The following is an 18,291-nucleotide window of genomic DNA, read 5'->3' as shown; positions in this document are numbered from 1 at the left end:
GTGGCGATGATGGAGGGGGGGGGCGCTGGCGAGATCTTTCTCTCTCTCATTCTAGCCCCATCCTCTCAATTCCCTCCCTCTCTACCACCCGTCCGCTGTTTTATAGAACAACACCAGAGGGTGGGTGGGGGAGGCGATAGGGCTTGGGTTGGCTTAGGCTGGCTGGGAATGGGTTGGTAGCCTGGTTGGCTGTCTCTATGGGCTGGTGAGTACGGACGACTGAAAAGTAATCGCCTCTCCGGGAATCCCGTGGACAGAGCGCGATGCCGAAAGACGACGAGGAGCCGAGCGAGACCGATGCCCTCATTTTCGAGGAGAAAGGACCCTCTGGTCACAAGGTAAGTCGACGAAAAGCCACGCGTCCGGCGAGGCAGCGGCGCCAATAGATTCGTGAGACGCCCCTTAAACTAAACTATGAAAAATGCTTTATTTTACCAGGTAAGGCGCACTCGGCGTTCCATAGCTCATTTTCAGAAGCGACCTGGCCACAAATGATGAGCTCAACGAAGTTGTTAATCACGTGGAAATTTCTAGCAGCCAAATACTCTTAAACGCATCTTTATAAATGTGGATGGGAAAAACCGAAGGACCAGGAGAAAAAAACCACGCGACCACGAGGAGAACACGCAAACTCCAAATATACAGCAGGCGTCAGGGTCGGGATCGAACCCACGGCTTACATGTAGACCAGGCGAGGTAGTTAACATCTCTCCACTGCGGCGCCCCTTATTTAAGGTTGCGGCAGGGAGATTTCATAATTTGATGGGTAGCGATGCCAGATCGGTGGATCTTGGACGGACGAGACCCGCCGTGGGAAATGCGGAATCGAGAAGGGAGACGCTTTGACTTGCATTATATTGCACCTTTTCTTTGATATTGGCAAGCTCTAAGAACCGTAAACGTTTAGATGCCTTCACCCACCCTCACGAACCAACGTGGAGAAGTATGGTGAACGAACCCCCTACGAACAGCACGGAAAGGTGAGACCCCTAAACATTAACAAAGGTCTGTACACGTAACATACACGGTTTCGGTAAGGGCTGACGCATAGTGTAAATAATCCTTAAGATATATAATGGACATATGACTTTTATTCATAACCAAGTACTGTAATGAAAAAAACTACATACTGTGCCATGGAGAGACGCATGTATATGTGGATATCCCTGGATATACACCGAGTGTGTAAGTGTATTTATCTGTGTGCGTGCGAATCCAGCGACCTGCGTTCCATTCCCACTCACGGCTAACATCAGTAGCCCGTGATATTAGAACCGGTCCTGGGAAGCTCGCCTCTACACCAGCCCGCATTGACAAAGCGTGGCGAAGTATGGTCAAACTCCCACAACCGACACGGCGTGGCGAGGCCTTCATCCATTCGTGGATTTTAAAAGGGGCTGTTAATGATACAACTTGTGTATTTATGTGTACGATAGTGTAGCATGATAATTGGTTTTTTACCCTTCTATCTGGCAACAAAACTGACACCTTTTTACAAGGAGTGATGTTTGCATAGACCACAATACCTGCAGTCATAATGCAAACAAACAACATAACTCTGATAATGTGCACTGTTTTTTTGTTTGCATTATGACTGCAGGTATTGTGGTCTATGCAAACATGACTCCTTGTAAAAAGGTGTCAGTTTCGTTGCCAGATAGAAGGGTAAAAACCAATTATCATATTTTTACTGGCAAATGAGGTTCCAATGGGATAGTGTAGCAGTTAGTGCGCTGCGAACCCGGCTACCCAAGTTCGATTCCCGCTTACGGCCAACACCAGTGGCGATTGTCTGAACCGGTCATGGGTCTCTCTTAGGTCGATTCAGCCTCAAATGGGTATCCGGTATGTATAAACATCACCACTGGGGAGACAAAGGCGGCCGGGCGTAGTGTTGGCCACCCACCCACTCGTGTCCCGTGCCGGCCTTCAAAAGTGCTCGCAAACAGCACTTGTCCCAACAGTCTGTGAACGCGATACGGGGGATCTTTATTATTATCTGTATTGCATGGAGAGCAACGGTGCAGTGGATAATGCGTTGCGCTACGAACCCAGTGACCCGAGTTTCATTCTCGAGGCTTAATAGGAGTGAAGATCTGAACCGGTCCCGAGCCTCATCCCAAAGGTCGTCTCGCCCTTGAATGAGCATCTGGTGCAGTGGAATTAAACATCGGCTCCTGCAGTGGTCCTGGCGACACCAACCCATTTGATAGGCGCTCGCTAACAGCGTTTGGGGCTGAACATGCAACAAGGGAGATCCGTTGTCTTTGTAGCAGGATTGGGGGAAACCCTTGTTTATTTCTAACCAAGGTCTGAAAAGGACTTTCACGTTGGTGGGTCGCGTTAACACACAATGTAGCGTTATAATAATACTGCGAATAATATGAATACTAGAGGCTCACTGTGGGGTTTTTTCAGTAAAACGTTGGCAGGGTGAAAATGTGCCCCTCTAGTACCCGATTAGTGAGGCTAAAATGCATGAAGTCACAGACAATCGGTTCGAAGCGGCACAACTCATATCGCCGCGGGGTCGTCGAAAATAGTCGTTTCCGACCCCGTGGGCTGTATCGCATAAATCGTACAGCTGTCTGTCTGTATCCCGATGAGGAGCGGTGGCACAGCGGGTAACGCTCTGCGCTACGAACCCAACGATCCGGGTTCAATTCCTGCTCATGGTCAACACCAGTGACGATTATTTGATACCGGTTCCGGGCCTCCTCTCGATCTACTCAGTCTCAAGTGAGTACCTGGTACGGTGTGTAAACATCGCCACGAGGGGAGACAAAACTGGTCAGGTGTGGTGCTGTGCACCCACACCCTCGTATGCGTACCAACCTTCATAGGTGCTCACTAACTACACTTGCTCCCGCAGTGTTAAGGCCATACGGGTGATTGATTTGTCTGTCTTTGTATTTTACCTGTCTCCCCACCTGCCACTGTGCAGGAGCCATGGCTACTGCTGGGCGCCATGTGCTTCTCGGCCGGGATTGGAGGCGGCTTCCAGTATGGCTTCAACGTGGCGGTCATCAGCGCCCCCACGGGGGTGCGTGTAGTTGCGACACAGATGTGGATCCTCCCTGCTCACCACTACAGCAGCAGTTGTCGTGCTCGAAGCACTGGCAGACCCCGTAAAACAACGGCCACAAATAATACACGTTCACTCTACAGTCCCGTGTCAATCCGCTGATGAACGAAGGCCTTCCCCCACACCTCGTCGGCCATGGCAGTTGTATTGATCATACTTCTCCACGCTTGTCAGTGAGGATTGGTGAAGGTCGGACCCGGGACCGGTTCGGCTATCACTTGCCACTGATGTTAGCCATGGCCAGGAATCAAACTTATTTGATTGGTTTGTAGTGTGATAATCACTGCGTCACCGCTCCACATGGACAAACCTCAGTGGCATTTGACGAACACGAACGACGTTGGACAACTGTGTAACACAAACTCTTGTTTTGCCTTCTATCACACCACCTCCATCCAGGTGTGTCCAACTTCATTTGACCAAACTCTGCATCACCAACCTTTCCACGCACGCTCTCCCCGCACGCGTTCTCTCCGTCACGCGCAGAACTTTTCCAGTTGCTTACGCGTTTTACGTTTCCTGCCAGATCTCCCAAAACTCAACTATGGGGGTGGTCGGCAGGGATGATTAATCGAAAATAAGTTCTGGTTCTCTGGGAGGATCGTTTGCTCACCCGGTGTGAACCGGGTACCGACAGCTGGTGTGGACGTGAACACGTCTTCTTCTCCCCGTATAGCTGCTGATGTAGATCGAGATCAACAACCTTCGTATTTGTGGATCGGGCACTGCGTCGTTATACGCGAACACCGATCTATTGCCACAATATCTTCAAAATAATTCGTTCCAAATTAATAATTAATTTTTTATCAACCTCTCAGTCAATAGTTTGCTCCATATAAATTAACCATTGTCTTCTGCTTGATCTCTGCTGTTTACCAGTTTGCTAAGACAACTTAAAACATTTTTTGAGATACCTAGGTGGTGCACAAGCTTAAGACAACTCGAGAAAAAACACACATTCTGTCCATAACACTTTGGCCTGAATAGGAAAAGTATATAATAGGCGACGTTTTGGCCAATAGCCCTCGTATGTTGAGTTTTCTTTGTTATCGAGTAAACAACCTTCATGATGCACACAAAGGCCTCCGAGTCTTGCAGAACCAATGGCACCAGGCACCTTAACTGTCCGTGATATTTGAGTCATCTCTACTCGGCAATTCCACACCGAGGTGACTCCACACTTCTGACTAACCAACTCTGTGCTCATCGTGCCTGTCAAAACGTGTGTGCGTGTGAATGGCTGCATAATCTAGATGAGTTGATGGACCCATATCTGCATGGTCATCAGTTTTCCACAGCCTACAAACTGGACATCGCCAATGTTATTTTCATCGCTTACCATATCGCCACCATCCATCTCAATGGTAGTGGTGGATACCCGATACATAAATACAGCGATACCCTACGCGACTCCCGACGCGGTGATCTGACTTGACCACCTGGATGTGAATTGTAGTTGTTCCTCTGCATCTACATCAGCCATACGAAAGAATGTATACTGTCTCCTGCCATCCATTACATTAGCCTAAAGGTAACATGTTCGCAACATTTGCAAAAGTCAGATATATTTGTGGGAAAGCGGTGGAGCAGACATTAGCGCAATGAGCCGTGAACCCGGCAATCAATCTCCAATGACCCGCATGGTGAAGTATGGTCGAACAATCCTCACGACCAACATGGCTTGGGGAGGCCTTCCTCTCGAAGCGGAGTGACAAAAAGGGCTGAGTGACGAAAGGGGCTGTACAACTTCAAATCCTCGCACGTGTTAATTCATGCGCTTAGTATTATTCTAGTAAGCGTGAGACACATTCTGTAATGGATCGTTACACGGCGGTTGAGTGCCACTCAAATGAAAAAAAATGTTTTTTTTGCTTCTTGGCGGCGTTTACAGTTCATCCAGCGGTTTGCTAACGTGACCCACGCGCGCCTCTGGGCCTCCCCACTGAGCGGACACGAGCTCACGCTGCTGTGGTCAATCATCGTGTCCATTTTCACGTTCGGCTGCCTCCTGGGCGCCCTGCTCGCCGGACCGCTCTCCCGTCGCATGGGCAGGTGAGCCTGGGGATCGGTCGCGTTTGCGACAGGTGAGAGGGTCAAGGGGAGGTGATCCAGACCCTCGACCACATTTATTCTGCCCACCCGCTCACCTGCCGTCTCACGTGTCCACGTAACTCAACTTCGCTCTCTCAGCTACAGACACTGCCAACGACCTCTACATCCCCACCCTCTCACTTGCTTACCCTTTCTCTTGACCACCCTCTCATCTGCTTACCATCTTACCCTCCGAATTGTCCATCCTATCACCTGCCCACCAACTCGCCCTCCCACCAGCCTATGTTCACCTGCCCACCCTCCAACCTGCCTACCCTCTCACACATTCACCCTCTCACTCATTCACCTGCCCACCCTCCCACCCTACCTACCCTCCCACTTGCCTACCCTCTCACCTATTCACCTTCTCACCTGCCCACCCTCTCACCCTGCCCACCCCTCCCTAACCTCACCTGTCAGGAGAGGCACTCTGCTCTTCAACAACGTGTTTGCGCTGCTGGGCGCCGCGCTCATGTGGGGCTCCCACGCCGCCGCCTCCTACGAGATCCTCATCGTGGGACGCCTGCTCGCCGGGGTCAACGCTGGTACGAGACGGGAAATGCTGCCTCTGCTGGCACAGCCCTGCATACCAGGCGAGGTAGTTAACATCTCGCCACGGTGGTGAGATGTTAATGACCTCGCCTGGTATGCAGGAGGTCATGGGATCGATCCCGACCCTGACGCCTGCTGTATATTTGGAGTTTGCATGTCTCTCTCCCTGTGGTTGCATAGATTTTTCTGCGGGTCCTCCGGTGTTTGCTTCCATGCATTTAGAGTATTTAGCTGCTATAAATTTCCACGCGATAGGCCACATTGTTGACCAGTCATTTGTGGCCAGGTCGCTTCTGAAAAAGAGCTACATAGCTTAGTGAGCCTTACCTGGTAAAATAAAAATAAACTGCCTGCTCACGGCCAATGATGGCAGAGAAGGGCCTCCAACAGAGGGAGCTCTGTCGAGTCAAGTTGAGAATTATTTCCTGCTGAAATGAGCATGGAGGCAATGCTCGTCTCTGTGTTTACAGCCAGTGGTGGAAATTCCACATTCCTATGGCACGGGCGAGTCCAATCCATAGGACAACCACTGTTGACTCTTCCACAAAGCGGTACCTATTTTAATGACCCCGTAGAGAGGATGGGCTGAGTCAACTGATAACAAGGGTTTTAACTCAAGCCCCTATCGAGGGAATTTGGCCTAATATCCCACGTTGGCCAGATGGCTTGAGAAAGGTTGAAGCACCCACACTTTAGCTCACCACGCATGACCTGCAAATCGACTTAACCGTACCCATTTATCCTGCTGGGAAAGGACTGAGGCGGTGGAATGTTAGCAACTTGCCCCATTTTTTTAAACTGCTGCGCACGGGAGATGGAGTCCAACCTGTGGCCTCTGGATTGCAAGTGAAGTGTGCCAACCATTACTCCACCGTGGTAGCAGCCCTGCCACCTCGGCAATACACAAAACAAAACCCGGGGCGTATCATTCTGAGAAAGATGAACATCTCACAGTTCCGGAAGAGGGGACAACTTTTTGTAAATGCATTGTCTTGAGTGGTGTAATTTTGTCTTATTAATCTGCTACACAACTGACAAAAAACTGACATTTTAAGGGCCCCCAAAACACGTTTAGATTTCCCAGGACAGCTATGTCAAAGAGGGGTGCGATGCTGAGAACACCAGAACGGGGTGGCAACCCTTGTAGTTAGCTGGCGGAATGACCTCCCTTTTGCAAGCGGTTCAAACGATTATCATGCTAACTGTGGCAGAGCCGCCTGACTTCAGTTTGCAGGCCTCCATCCAGTCGCGGATTGACAACAGCTGTTCCGTGCTTTGCAGGCGTGGGGCTGAATCTGCAGCCCATGTACCTGGGTGAGAGTGCCCCCCAGCGGCTGCGGGGGGCCCTGTCCCTGTCCTGCATCGTGTTCCTCACGCTGGGCATCGTGGTAGCGCAGGTGGCGAGTCTGCGGTGGGTACTGAGCACCGGGGGGGGGGGGGGGGGTCCGGATTCCGGGCCCTAGTGGGGGGGAGGGGGCGGTGAAAAAGGGAGACAGATTGTGAAGGGTTGGTATTGCAGATGTGTGTGTGTGGCGCGCCGGGCGGCTAAATCACAGCAAGTTGGCACAGAACAGGGCCACAGCTGGTGCATCTGCCAGTCATCTCAGTCAGTCAACCCATGGCATCTGGGTCGTCCCGTGACCTCCTGCCAGCGAGCCTTCGACACTTCACGTGGCCTGAAAGTCCACCTAGCCTGGCACAAACGCCGTGGTGACGTCACCACCACCTAGTGGCGAATGGCGGTTGTTGTTGTTGTGTGTAGAGGTGGGTGTGTGCATGTATATGTGTGAGAAGGTGTGTACGTGCAAGCTGTGTGCAGGTGTGTGTGCTAGGGTTGTCGCCGCAATATACATTTTCACGACGTGATACAATGAATGTGTATGTATGTATGTTAAACTTCTACATAGCCGACTGTGCTTATCGGAGGTGTGATTCAATATCACTGATATCTAAGACTGCTGTTGATAATGATAATGCTGCTGATGATGGCCGTAGTGGTGCAACCTGTGTGGGGAGTGGTAGTGTAGCGGTTAGCGTGCTGCGCTACGAACCTGGCGACCCGAGTTCGATTCCAGCTCACGGCCAACACCAGTGACGATTATCTGAACCGGTCCTGAGCCTCCCCGAGGTCGACTCAGCCTGAAATGCGTACCTGGTGCGGTGTGTACAACATCGCCACTTGGCAGACAAAGGCGGCCGGGCGTGGTGTTGGCCATACTCCCCCTCGCGCACCATACCGGCCTTCATAGGTGCTCGCTAACAGTACCTGCCTAAATAGTCGGGGGTGTTTGCCTTTGTTCCCGGCGAGCCCAGGGAGGTGCTGGGCAGCGAGAAGGAGTGGCCGCTGCTGCTGGCCCTCACGGCGCTGCCGGCGCTCGTGCAGCTCGCCACGCTGCCCGCCTTGCCCGAGAGCCCGCGGTTCCTGCTCATCGACCGCGAAGACCGCCGCGGCGCATTGGCCGGTGAGACCCGTCGCCGTCACCTCCGTCCAATCGCTCCGAGGTCCACCAATTCGTCTGCTAGGGCACCACCGCCGCAGACTAAGAATCACGATTTTTTTTTTATCCTGGAAGAATATGATGAGCTATGAAGCTCATCGCGGAGAGGGGGGGGGTGGGGTGTCAGCGAGTTGTGTTGAAGAAACAATACGAAAGACGATCGGAGTGCAGGATACAGAAAAGGTAAGCAAGTCGCTAAAAATAAATATAAATTATAGAAGTACAAATTGCACAAGTACATTTCATCCCTGCCGATTTGTAAACACCAAATCCAAGCTTGGGGCAAGGCAGCAAAACGACAACAGTCGCAGACCACACCAAGACAACACCCAGTCCCTGAATCACATTGCACAATAACATGGAACTATCGTACGTCCACCCATCCCTGGATTCATCTAATTGTGATCTCAGCAAGACCCACCAACCCCCACATGATTTAGATTTAAAGCTTTAATTATGTTAATTATTGAATAATGTTTTATTTTATTATTTTATTATTTCCATTCTACGTGACTTTACCGAAAGAACCAAGAAGATGAACCCCCACATGCTCACCTGTCCATCACATTCCTGCTCACCTAACCTTGCCCCCCCCCCCCCCCCCCGCTGTCAGCCCTGCGCCGTCTCCGTGGCCCTGGCGCCGACCTGAGGAGTGAGCTGCAGGATATGGAGGCCGAGCGGCTGGCGGTGGCCGGGCGGCCGGTGTCTCTGCTCAAGCTGCTGCAAGACCGCTCCGTACGCTGGCAGATCACCTCCATCGTGGTGCTGAGCGCCGGCCAGCAGCTGAGCGGCCTCACAGCGGTGAGCGTCGGCTTTTAATCACACGCATCTGTGGGTACATACAAAGAAAAAAAACAAAGATCCCCCATGTAGCCTTAACATGCTACTGCGGCAAGTGCTGTTAGAGAGAACCTATGAAGGCCGGCACGGCACACCGGATGGGTGGCCAGCACCACACCCGGCCGCCTTTGTCTCCCCGAGTTATAAAGTTTACACATTGTACCTGACACTCATTTCAGGCTGAGTCGACCTAGGGGAGGCCCAGCACTGGTTCAGATCATCGTCGCTGGCGTTGTCCGTGAGCGGCAATCGAACTCGGGACGTCGTGTTCATAGCGCAACGCGCTAACCGCTGCTCCACCGTTCCCTCATCATCAGCGTAGATCTACAGCTGATGAATAAAGGCTTCGTGGTCCTGCGCACGAGCCAATCTCATCGAACCATCTCTGCAGCAGCCGTCCTCTCGAGCCTATTCCCAATCTGCTATTCTGACATTTCCTGCCCGTACCTGCCCCAAAAACACCACGCCTCTGTGCTAGTGTCACGTGTTTGTGGCTAAGTGCAGCTCTACCAAGGTGTTCACAATCCCACTTGCCGTACTGCGTGTGTGATTGTGCGTGTGCATCCACGGGTGGCTAAAGCATAGCAAGTTGGCACAGTAGGGGGCACAGGTGGTGCATCAGCCAGTCATCTCGGTCATCTCAGTCAGTCGACCCGTGGCACCTGCTGGGTCCGCCCCGAGACCACCTGCCAGCGGGCGTTCGACACTTCACGTGGCCTCAAGGTGCACTTGGCCTGGCACAATTGTCGTGGTGACGTCACCGCCACTTAGTGGCGAATGGCGGTTGTTGTTGTTGTTGTTGTTGTGTGCATCCACAGCTCTACTCGTACGCCGAGTACGTGTTCGTTGCCGCGGGCATCGCTGCCGACAGCGTCCCCTACGTGAACCTCGGCACGGGGCTCTGCGAACTCCTCACCGCCACTTGCTGTGTATGCGGGGGGCTTGGGGTTGACGGTGGACACACACACACGATCATGATGACGATGATACATTCCGCTCGTTTTCCCAGGAAAACGTCACCGATTCTCACGCGGAGGGTCCTGCTAAGTTTTCATAGTAGGGGGAGCGATGTATGTACTTTATGTTGAACTTCTTTCGCACCGTAAGTAGCCAACGGTGCTTATCGGTGGTGTGGGGGAAGGGCAACAAATCGAAACGTCGTAGTTTTTTTTTGGTTATTTTATTTCAACCTATCTACGTGACTTTAACGAAAGACCCAAAGAATATGAATTCCTGCAGTCATTAAAGTTATAGGTCAAGATGTAGGGGAATTATGGTAATGGTGATTGATACCGTTGAAGATGACGATTGTGTTATTACTGTTAATAAAGACCGTATTATAATGGCATGCAGATGCTGCTGCTGATTATGATAGTGCTGCCGATAACCCTGCTGCTGATTATAATGATACGAATGATAATGCTTCGATTACTGACACTGCCGAGCCGTGAGCACACTCCCCCCTCTCTCTCTGTCCCCACCTATTACCCCTTCTTACCTCCTGATCACCGATGTTCTGGACGCGTCGCCTCCCGTGCCAATCTGCCGCAAGGCAATGCCGTGCGCGCGTTGTCGGCCTGCTGGCTGCAGGGGATGTTGGTGGAGCGCACGGGCCGCAGGAAGCTGCTGGTTGCTGGCTACCTCGCCATGGCTGTCTGCTGCTGCATCAACACCCTGTCTCTGGCCCTCCTGGTTAGTGGCGCACACCCGTCTCCTGCATAAACCCCAGTCCCCTGAGCAACTACACCACGGGTGAGATATCTGTAGAGTTTTTACAGCCGTACGACGAACTTTACGGAGATGTTAACTACCTTTGCGAGCCTGGCCACAAATTATAAACTCAACGAAGTGCCTGATCACGTGGACACTTATAGCAGCCAAATACTTTAAACGCGTGATGTTGATTCTAAATGTGGAGGGAAAACCGGAGGACCCGTAGAAAAATCGACACTACCACGGGGAGAAAGATACACAAACTCCAAATATACAGCGGGTGTCAGGGTCGGGATTGAACTCACGATCTCCTGTGCCCACGTGCGCGTCGCAGGAGCGCGTTTCATGGATGCCCTACCTGAGCGTGGCCAGCATCTTTGCCTATATCCTCAGCTTCGGCATCGGCCCCGGTGAGTGGGCCCCCGCGACCAAAAACGTCGTTATCATTGTTGTCGTTTGCGTTCGAAGGTAACGCCGCTGACCGTACCATGCGCTGTGCGTGCAACTGTGGCTGTGTAGACGGCTGTGCAGATGGCAAGTCTCTGGTTCCCACATTGGTCGCACGTGTAGCTTGATGCAGCCAGTCGAGAGTTTCATCGATTACGAAGTTCACAAGGTTGTATTTTTGTCTCGGTTGTGCGGCTACGTCTCTCAAGCTGCGCCCTGAAACACGTAGCCCAGGGTTTCCAAAATTACAGTCGTCGCAACACGCTGCGTCTTTCCACGTTTACCAATTTTCTCCCCCGCCCCCCATTCTAATTAACTCGTTGCATGCTGCACACGCCTGATGATTGTTAAACTCGGCCCACGTGACCGCGCTGAGCAATTAATGCTGACATGACAATGTCAATTTTAATCGGTTTTGTTAATGCGGACAGTGTTAATTGCTTTGCGTATCACGTCAGACGGGTTTAACAATCATTGGGCACGTTCGACGTGCAATTAATTAATTTATATTTGGATGGGGTTGGAGTTAATTTGTAAACGTAGAAAGACGTAACTTGGTGGGGGTCGTGAGAAAGTACCCAGTCAACATGCAACGTTAAGCCAACGTTGCCATGTGGTTTGAACCGTTGGGCCAACATTGGCACGACACTGGCACAGCGTTGCATGTTTACTCGGTATTAGCCATCTCAGATTTGCTCATAAAAAAATCGATGAAAATCAACGGCAGATAAACCCAGGATCTCAACATCACCACCAGCGCAGTACTTCTACAACTGGTACATTACCCCCTTGTGTCGCTGGGTCGCCTTGCAGACCTTCCCCCGGTGAGCCGAGAACCTCTGACCCGCGTGCGCGCCACCCCAGGTGGAGTGACGGCCATCTTGGCGGCAGAGCTGTTCACGCAGGAGGCTCGCCCTGCAGCCTTCATGCTGAGCGGATCGGTGATCTCCCTCAGCCTGCTCGCCGTCAGCCTCATGTACCCCTTCCTCATGGTGAGATCCTGCGCACAGCCACCATGAGACCCCGACACCATCAGCCCCGGACTTTGACCCTGGGATGCCTGCCTGAAATCACTGACATTGTGCAGTGCTCGAGTCTGGATGACCTATTTGGGCAATGATGTATAATTGCTCACGTGATGACTTACGTATTTAATAAGATGTTAAATGTCTTGTATCAGGTTTATGCAAGAGCTTGAAACAATGTATATACATTATATCACGCCAAGTTACTTGGATACGTGCTTACAACCTATGGTAAATAGTAATATTGTCTCTCCATCTACTTTAAAACCTCCAAAAAAACATCCTTCAATAGTTTGATCATTCCTAGCATTTGCGGTTTCCCCACGGTTCATAGAAACTTCTGCAATTCGCGGCGGCAAAAGCCCTAGAGTCTAGAGTCCGTGAGTTTCGACGCATATTTTTTAAGAACATCAAAACTCACAAGAATCCACGTTGATATGGGTGGACCACATCGCAGATCTCGTAATCCACTGGTTCCGTAATCAGTGGAAAGATGTTCGCGTTGACACGGTGTTCCGCTAACTGCAAGGAGAAATCAGAGAGACACGCAAATTCCATATATACAGCAGCAGGCATCAGGGTCGGGATCGAACCCACGACCTCCTGTATACCAGGCGAGATAGTGAACATCTCGCCACCGTGGCACCCCTAAGGGAGTCGACGGGACACCTGCAGCCGCCAAACGAACCCCTCATACGCCGTCACCCGTGCCCTCGCGCTTCTCTCTCGCAGATGGTGCTGGGTCCCTTCACGTTCTTGGTGTTCGCCGTGGCGTGCATGCTGTGCGCGTTCTACGCGGGGCTCGTGCTACCCGAGACGCGAGACCGCTCCTTCCTCGAGATCAGCCGCGACTTCCAGTCGCTGAACGCGGGCAAGCACGGAGCCGCACGCCCTGACCCAGTGGGGGGAGCTGAGGTTCTACAGGGAAAGTCGGGTGGGGTGGGGATGACGAGATAGGGCGGTGTGATGTGGCCCATCGGTGGCGGGGTCCGATGCTTGTTGCAGCCTAGCGGTCACCCTAGTTAATACTGCAGGGGTGTTAAGCATGGAAATACGCACCGTCTGCTTCTCAGTGGAATGTTACAACGTGCGTGCTGAATTTGCCAACCATCCCGAATTTCACTGTTCTCACTTCGTGATGTTAAAATGAATGCACTGTTACACCACATGTAGACTTTTGATTACGGACAATGTCTTAGATGCATATGATTGACTAACCAGTCTTTAAACAATTCAAGAAAACCGAAACTACGGAACAAACAGTTCAAAACGTTTTTTCACTCAAGAGACTCGAATGTTGTCCGGAAATGTGTTCACGCGAAAAACTAGATCACTTTGATAGTGCCAACTGCAGTAATTACGCGATTTGATAATTAACAATTAACACCCGTAATGTAACCCTGCTATGTATAACACAGATTACATCACTGGAGCGTCAATTAAACGTTTTTATTTTAATGTTTGTATTAAAAATATATATAATAAACGCGTCAATTTTAGGTGCTGGCCTGAACCCTTTGTGAGTGCTTTACACGAAGAAGACTTCACCAGATGGTGACCACACTTCGTACGTTTCTTAACATGGCAATGACGTTGTCGAATTCACAGTTTCTCCGGCTGCTACCCATTTTTGAAGACATTTTCATGAGATTTAGCGGTTCGGCTGAGGGGCCGTCCATAAATGACGTCACGCACCTAGGGGGGTGGGGTCAGACATTTGTGACGATGTGTGACGACGGGGGGGGGATTGAGAATTGTGACGTCACATCAAAATGCCGTCCATAAATGACGTCACGCGATTTTGGACGATTTTTGACCCCCCCCCCCCCTAGTCACACGGCGTCACAAAAAGTCAGACCCCCCCCCCTCAAATATGACGTCACAAAGCTCTGTCCCCCCCCCCCTCAAAATAAAACATGCTTCAAATCGCTTTAAACTATCGTCATTGTAGTGCGTATTTAATGTGGCGCTGCACTCTGATGTTGTAGGAGTGTTGTTATAACAATTAGTGTTGTTATAACAATTCTATATTTATTGAAAGTTGCGAAATTTTGATGTGACGTCACATTTCTCAAACCCCTCCCCCTCGTCACACATCGTCACAAATGTCTCCCACCCCCCCCCCAGGTGCGTGACGTCATGTATTGGCCGGCCCCTTAAACCATCAATGTCAGTCGCGTGAGTCTCGCCATTACGCAATGGTGCGGCCCCCGTGTAATTTCCCGCGCTTTTTTTCCTCCCTGCAGGCACCAAACAAAATGAATCCCGCGCACCCCCCCTCCCCCCCGCGGAGAATTGCAATCGCGCCATTGGCCCAGCACACTCGTCACGTGTTTGTAATCCTCGCGCTGCACCAAATTTGGCGGGAGATATAAACAAAACCAGCCGCAGGCTTCGTTGCCACGGAGACGAAGGCCCCGTGATGTCATCGCCCGCGCAACTCGCCCGCCATGTTAGGAGGGGAGAGCTCCTGAGACCCGCTCGATGATAAAATCCCACGATAGTGTTTGTCGATATCGCGTTACAGTCAACAAACTTTAGATAAATAGCTATTTTGAAGGGGGGGGGGGGGGGTGTCATATTGTTGACAACGTTTCAGGCGATGACCCTTGTCGATAGCAATATAAAATGCGTAAGTGGTGGATGCTGATTTCGCAAACAGACATTCACTCTTTTGCGAATTAACTCAACAGATTTGGCTCTTAAGGTTTTAATATCAGTCAGTACAACACGAAACAAAGGAACTTAACTTCCCCTAAGCAACACAATATAAGCACAGTCTCCCCCATATCGCTCTCCACGTTACATTTATATTTGCATACTAATTAATGTTTTTGTGACGTATTTATTTTGTAAGTTTACCAATAAAATTATCTGCATTTAACAACACCGTTTGAAAAACAATAGGTGTTTTTACCATTTATGGCAATAAAATAGGTGTTTAAACACCGAACAGATCCCTTTTGCAACAAATCAAATACAGTACTGCATTAACCACACCGTAATTGTGGCATAAGATGCTTTAATAACTTTAATAACATGTAGGCAGTGCCTTTGGTGTAGGTCGACCAGTTTAAAAAGCAATGCATATAAATTATCAAAACTATAGGATCAAAATGATTTGTTTTGCATGTTCACCCAAAGTACGATGTGTGTGGGTTAATGCAATAATAACCTGATTCACTGCAAACATCAAAACACAACTCCCATTTAATTGCCAGAAAGGGGGTGCAAACCTTACTTCTTAGTTTTTCCATACTCTGACATTGCCAACAACAAAAAACATTTATCCCTCGAAATAATTATTTTACATTTATTTAATTTACTTCCTTCAAGCAAGAAGGCCGCATGATGACGACGTCCCCGATGCCGTCACCGTCACCGCCCCATTCGCCCCCAAGTGGCCGCACCTCTCACAATTCCAGCGAATACCCTCCACCGCAACTTGGGCCACAAGTCGACAATTTGCGGCCACGTTTTTTTGAGACGACGATCATCGATTTTGTTCTTTTTTGTCTTGCAAAGCTAACGCGATGCCGACCTTCGTGATTCACACGAACGTGAGCGCTGACCGCGTCTCAGCCTCGATGCACGAGGAGCTGACGGCTCTGATCGCCAAGGCGCTCGGCAAACCCCTGCAGGTGAGGGCCCTCTTTGTGGTGGTTGTGGTGGTGGTTGTTGTGGTGGTGGTTGTTGTTGTGGTTGTTTGTGGTTGTGGTTGATGATGGAGCTTCACGTGTCGTTGCAGTGGAACCTCACGCGTTCAGGGCCCGTGAGAGTTATCACGTAATGGGGAGTTTGAGAGTCATCACGGATTCAGGGAGAGATTCTCACGCATCCAGGGAGAGAGAGATTCTCACCCGTTCAGGGCTGTGAGAGATTCTAACCCATTCAGGGAGTGACAGATTATCACCCATTCAGGGAGTGAGAGATTCTCACCCGTTCAGGGAGTGAGAGATTCTAACCCGTCCAGGGAGTGAGAGATTCTAACCCATTCAGGGAGTGAGAGCCTCACCCATCCAGGTAGTACATGTTGTTTATGTAATTTATTGTGAAAATTCCGTCACAGTTCCTATGATCACTGCTTCATTGCTTTAATGGCTTTATTTTGGTGATTTCGAAAAGTGTATTGGTTTAGCCATGTTTGTTGTAGTACAGAGTTAGACTGATGGCCTTAATCTAAGTTGTCTTGTTGTTTGACTTGCATCCCACTGGGATTTTTGCACACAGTGTTGGTGTACGGTGCTTTTTCTGCAATATTTTGCTGTCTTTTCTTGGATTTTCTGTTTGCACTTAGTCACATATTCACTTTAAGATTTTTTTTTGTTCATGTTTGTGTTTTTTGTTTGTTGCGGTTGCACCCAATTCAAGAGCCGAATGGCTCACAGGGCTATACCTAATAAATTAACTTGAACTAGGGGGGGGGGGGGGGGCAAGGGATGTCCCTGCCTGCCCCACGCACGTGTGACGCTGCTGGTACTGCCCGACCGCTCCAAGCCTCGGCTTCGACTACCTTGCCATGCCCTTTCCTGCCCCAACTTCTCCTCCTTGATCTTGCCGTGCTGTCATTCTACCTTGCCCTGACCCTGTTTCGCTCTGACCTATCTTACTACACCGTCATATTGCCTTGGCCCTGTGATACCGTCTTGCGCCCAATATTTCCTACCAACTCTATCTTGCCCAAAACACGTTCTGCTAAAATTGTATTTTACTATGCCCGCTGAACACTGCCGTATTTTGTCACTGGCTTGCCCTTACTGCGCCATCAAATGCCCCCCTGCCCCTTGCCTCGTCCTCCCCTCTTCACCGCCTCAGTACGTGGCGGTGCACGTGGTTCCGGGACAGCTGATGAGCTTCGGAGGCACCAAGGAGCCTTGCGCCCTGGCTCATCTCTCCAGCATCGGCAAGATCTCCCCCGCTGAGAACAAGAAGTATTCGGCGCTGCTGTCGGAGGCCATGAACACTCACCTGGGCATAGCCAAGGACAGGTGGGGGTTACGCGCGTGATGGCATCGTCATCATTGTCACCTACCGTACAAACTCATCATCATCCACAATATTCATCATCAACCATCATATACATAATTTACTACCATGCCCACTATCATCCATTCATCTATGGTCATCTTCAATATACACTTTCAATCTATGATAATACATGTACGATATCCACTACCATAATCGTGATCTACTAAGCCGACTATTATGAACAATGTACATCCCTCTGTCAACCCACTGCTGGATGAGGACCTCACCACGCCGTGTGGATCGTGGTGTTACGTGACCATATTTCACCACGCTGGTCAGTGCCGGCTTGGTAAACGTCGATGTGTCGTAGAGTACTGATCAAATGGCTCCCACAGCAGCAGCCTGTCAATCTGCATGGCGGTCTCCCATCCTAAATACAGGAGAGGATCAAAGCTGCTGAGCTCCTGAGGTATGATGAGATCAAGTCCATTCTGGGTGATTCGGTTAAAGGCAGAATGAATAACCACACATGCAATTCATACGGCTTAAGCTGCGTAACTTAGTGGAAAAAATTGAATTAAACGTGTAATTTGAGTTTAAAACATTCAAGTGTATTGGAGACCTCAATGTATTATAGAAATAAACAAAAACGTATGCAATTATAACTTGATAATACAATACTTTTAATATTTTAAAGGCAACTCAGTTTCGAATGATACACATTTCACCACTGTCTTTAAACCACGGGACCCATCAAATGTTTTGCGATGTCCACTTGTGACTCAAACTCTTCCTCTGCCCTCGTCCCAGGATGTACATCGCCTTCCACAACCAGGATCCCGCGAACGTAGGCTGGAACGGATCAACATTCGCCTGAACATCATCACCTCCGCTACCGCCCAGCCTACCCCAACACAGCAATCCTTTCCCACCCTTGTGGTTTCCTTCCTTATGATCGAGTGGTGGCCATTTCCCTGTCATTCCTGTCACACAGTGGCATTTCATGGATTGTGCTTGTCGTTTATTGATTGATGCAATTGTCTCTACCATTGCTGTTGTGCGAAAAATGAAT

General features: G+C 50.2%; 2 protein-coding genes across 2 annotated transcripts; both read left to right on the top strand.

The window, feature by feature from the left end:
* Positions 1 to 28: 28 nt before the first annotated feature.
* On the top strand, positions 29 to 13,734 carry LOC144933022 (solute carrier family 2, facilitated glucose transporter member 11-like). Its single transcript, XM_078857457.1, has 12 exons — positions 29 to 338; positions 2,945 to 3,043; positions 4,977 to 5,137; positions 5,597 to 5,721; positions 7,010 to 7,139; positions 8,042 to 8,190; positions 8,840 to 9,027; positions 9,885 to 9,995; positions 10,657 to 10,758; positions 11,114 to 11,189; positions 12,091 to 12,218; positions 12,984 to 13,734. The coding sequence occupies exons 1-12, from the start codon at positions 264 to 266 to the stop codon at positions 13,206 to 13,208; spliced, it is 1,569 nt and encodes a 522-aa protein (XP_078713583.1). The 5' UTR covers positions 29 to 263; the 3' UTR covers positions 13,209 to 13,734.
* A 1,916-nt stretch (positions 13,735 to 15,650) lies between these two features.
* MIF (macrophage migration inhibitory factor) lies at positions 15,651 to 18,289 on the top strand. The gene is made up of 3 exons (XM_078857455.1): positions 15,651 to 15,892; positions 17,067 to 17,239; positions 18,030 to 18,289. Exons 1-3 carry the CDS (start codon positions 15,785 to 15,787, stop codon positions 18,094 to 18,096), a joined length of 348 nt encoding a protein of 115 aa, XP_078713581.1. The 5' UTR covers positions 15,651 to 15,784; the 3' UTR covers positions 18,097 to 18,289.
* The last annotated feature ends 2 nt before the right edge of the window (positions 18,290 to 18,291 follow it).

This window comes from Lampetra fluviatilis, chromosome 6 (genome assembly GCF_964198595.1).
Source record: "Lampetra fluviatilis chromosome 6, kcLamFluv1.1, whole genome shotgun sequence".
In the NCBI taxonomy this organism is placed as follows: domain Eukaryota; kingdom Metazoa; phylum Chordata; class Hyperoartia; order Petromyzontiformes; family Petromyzontidae; genus Lampetra; species Lampetra fluviatilis.
The sequence above is the reverse complement of the archived record's forward strand: the minus strand, read 5'-3'. Positions and strand labels throughout refer to the sequence as shown.

What these genes read in the sequence shown, in the direction of transcription:
- LOC144933022 (XM_078857457.1), top strand. Translation starts at nt 264, where the DNA reads ATGCCGAAAGACGACGAGGAGCCGAGCGAGACCGATGCCCTCATTTTC. An exon ending in GCTCGCCGGGGTCAACGCTG is followed by an intron (nt 5,722 to 7,009) that starts GTACGAGACGGG and finishes CGTGCTTTGCAG; the next exon opens with GCGTGGGGCTGAATCTGCAG. An exon ending in GCGCAGGTGGCGAGTCTGCG is followed by an intron (nt 7,140 to 8,041) that starts GTGGGTACTGAG and finishes CGGCGAGCCCAG; the next exon opens with GGAGGTGCTGGGCAGCGAGA.
- MIF (XM_078857455.1), top strand. Translation starts at nt 15,785, where the DNA reads ATGCCGACCTTCGTGATTCACACGAACGTGAGCGCTGACCGCGTCTCA. An exon ending in CGCTCGGCAAACCCCTGCAG is followed by an intron (nt 15,893 to 17,066) that starts GTGAGGGCCCTC and finishes TCACCGCCTCAG; the next exon opens with TACGTGGCGGTGCACGTGGT. An exon ending in CTGGGCATAGCCAAGGACAG is followed by an intron (nt 17,240 to 18,029) that starts GTGGGGGTTACG and finishes CCCTCGTCCCAG; the next exon opens with GATGTACATCGCCTTCCACA.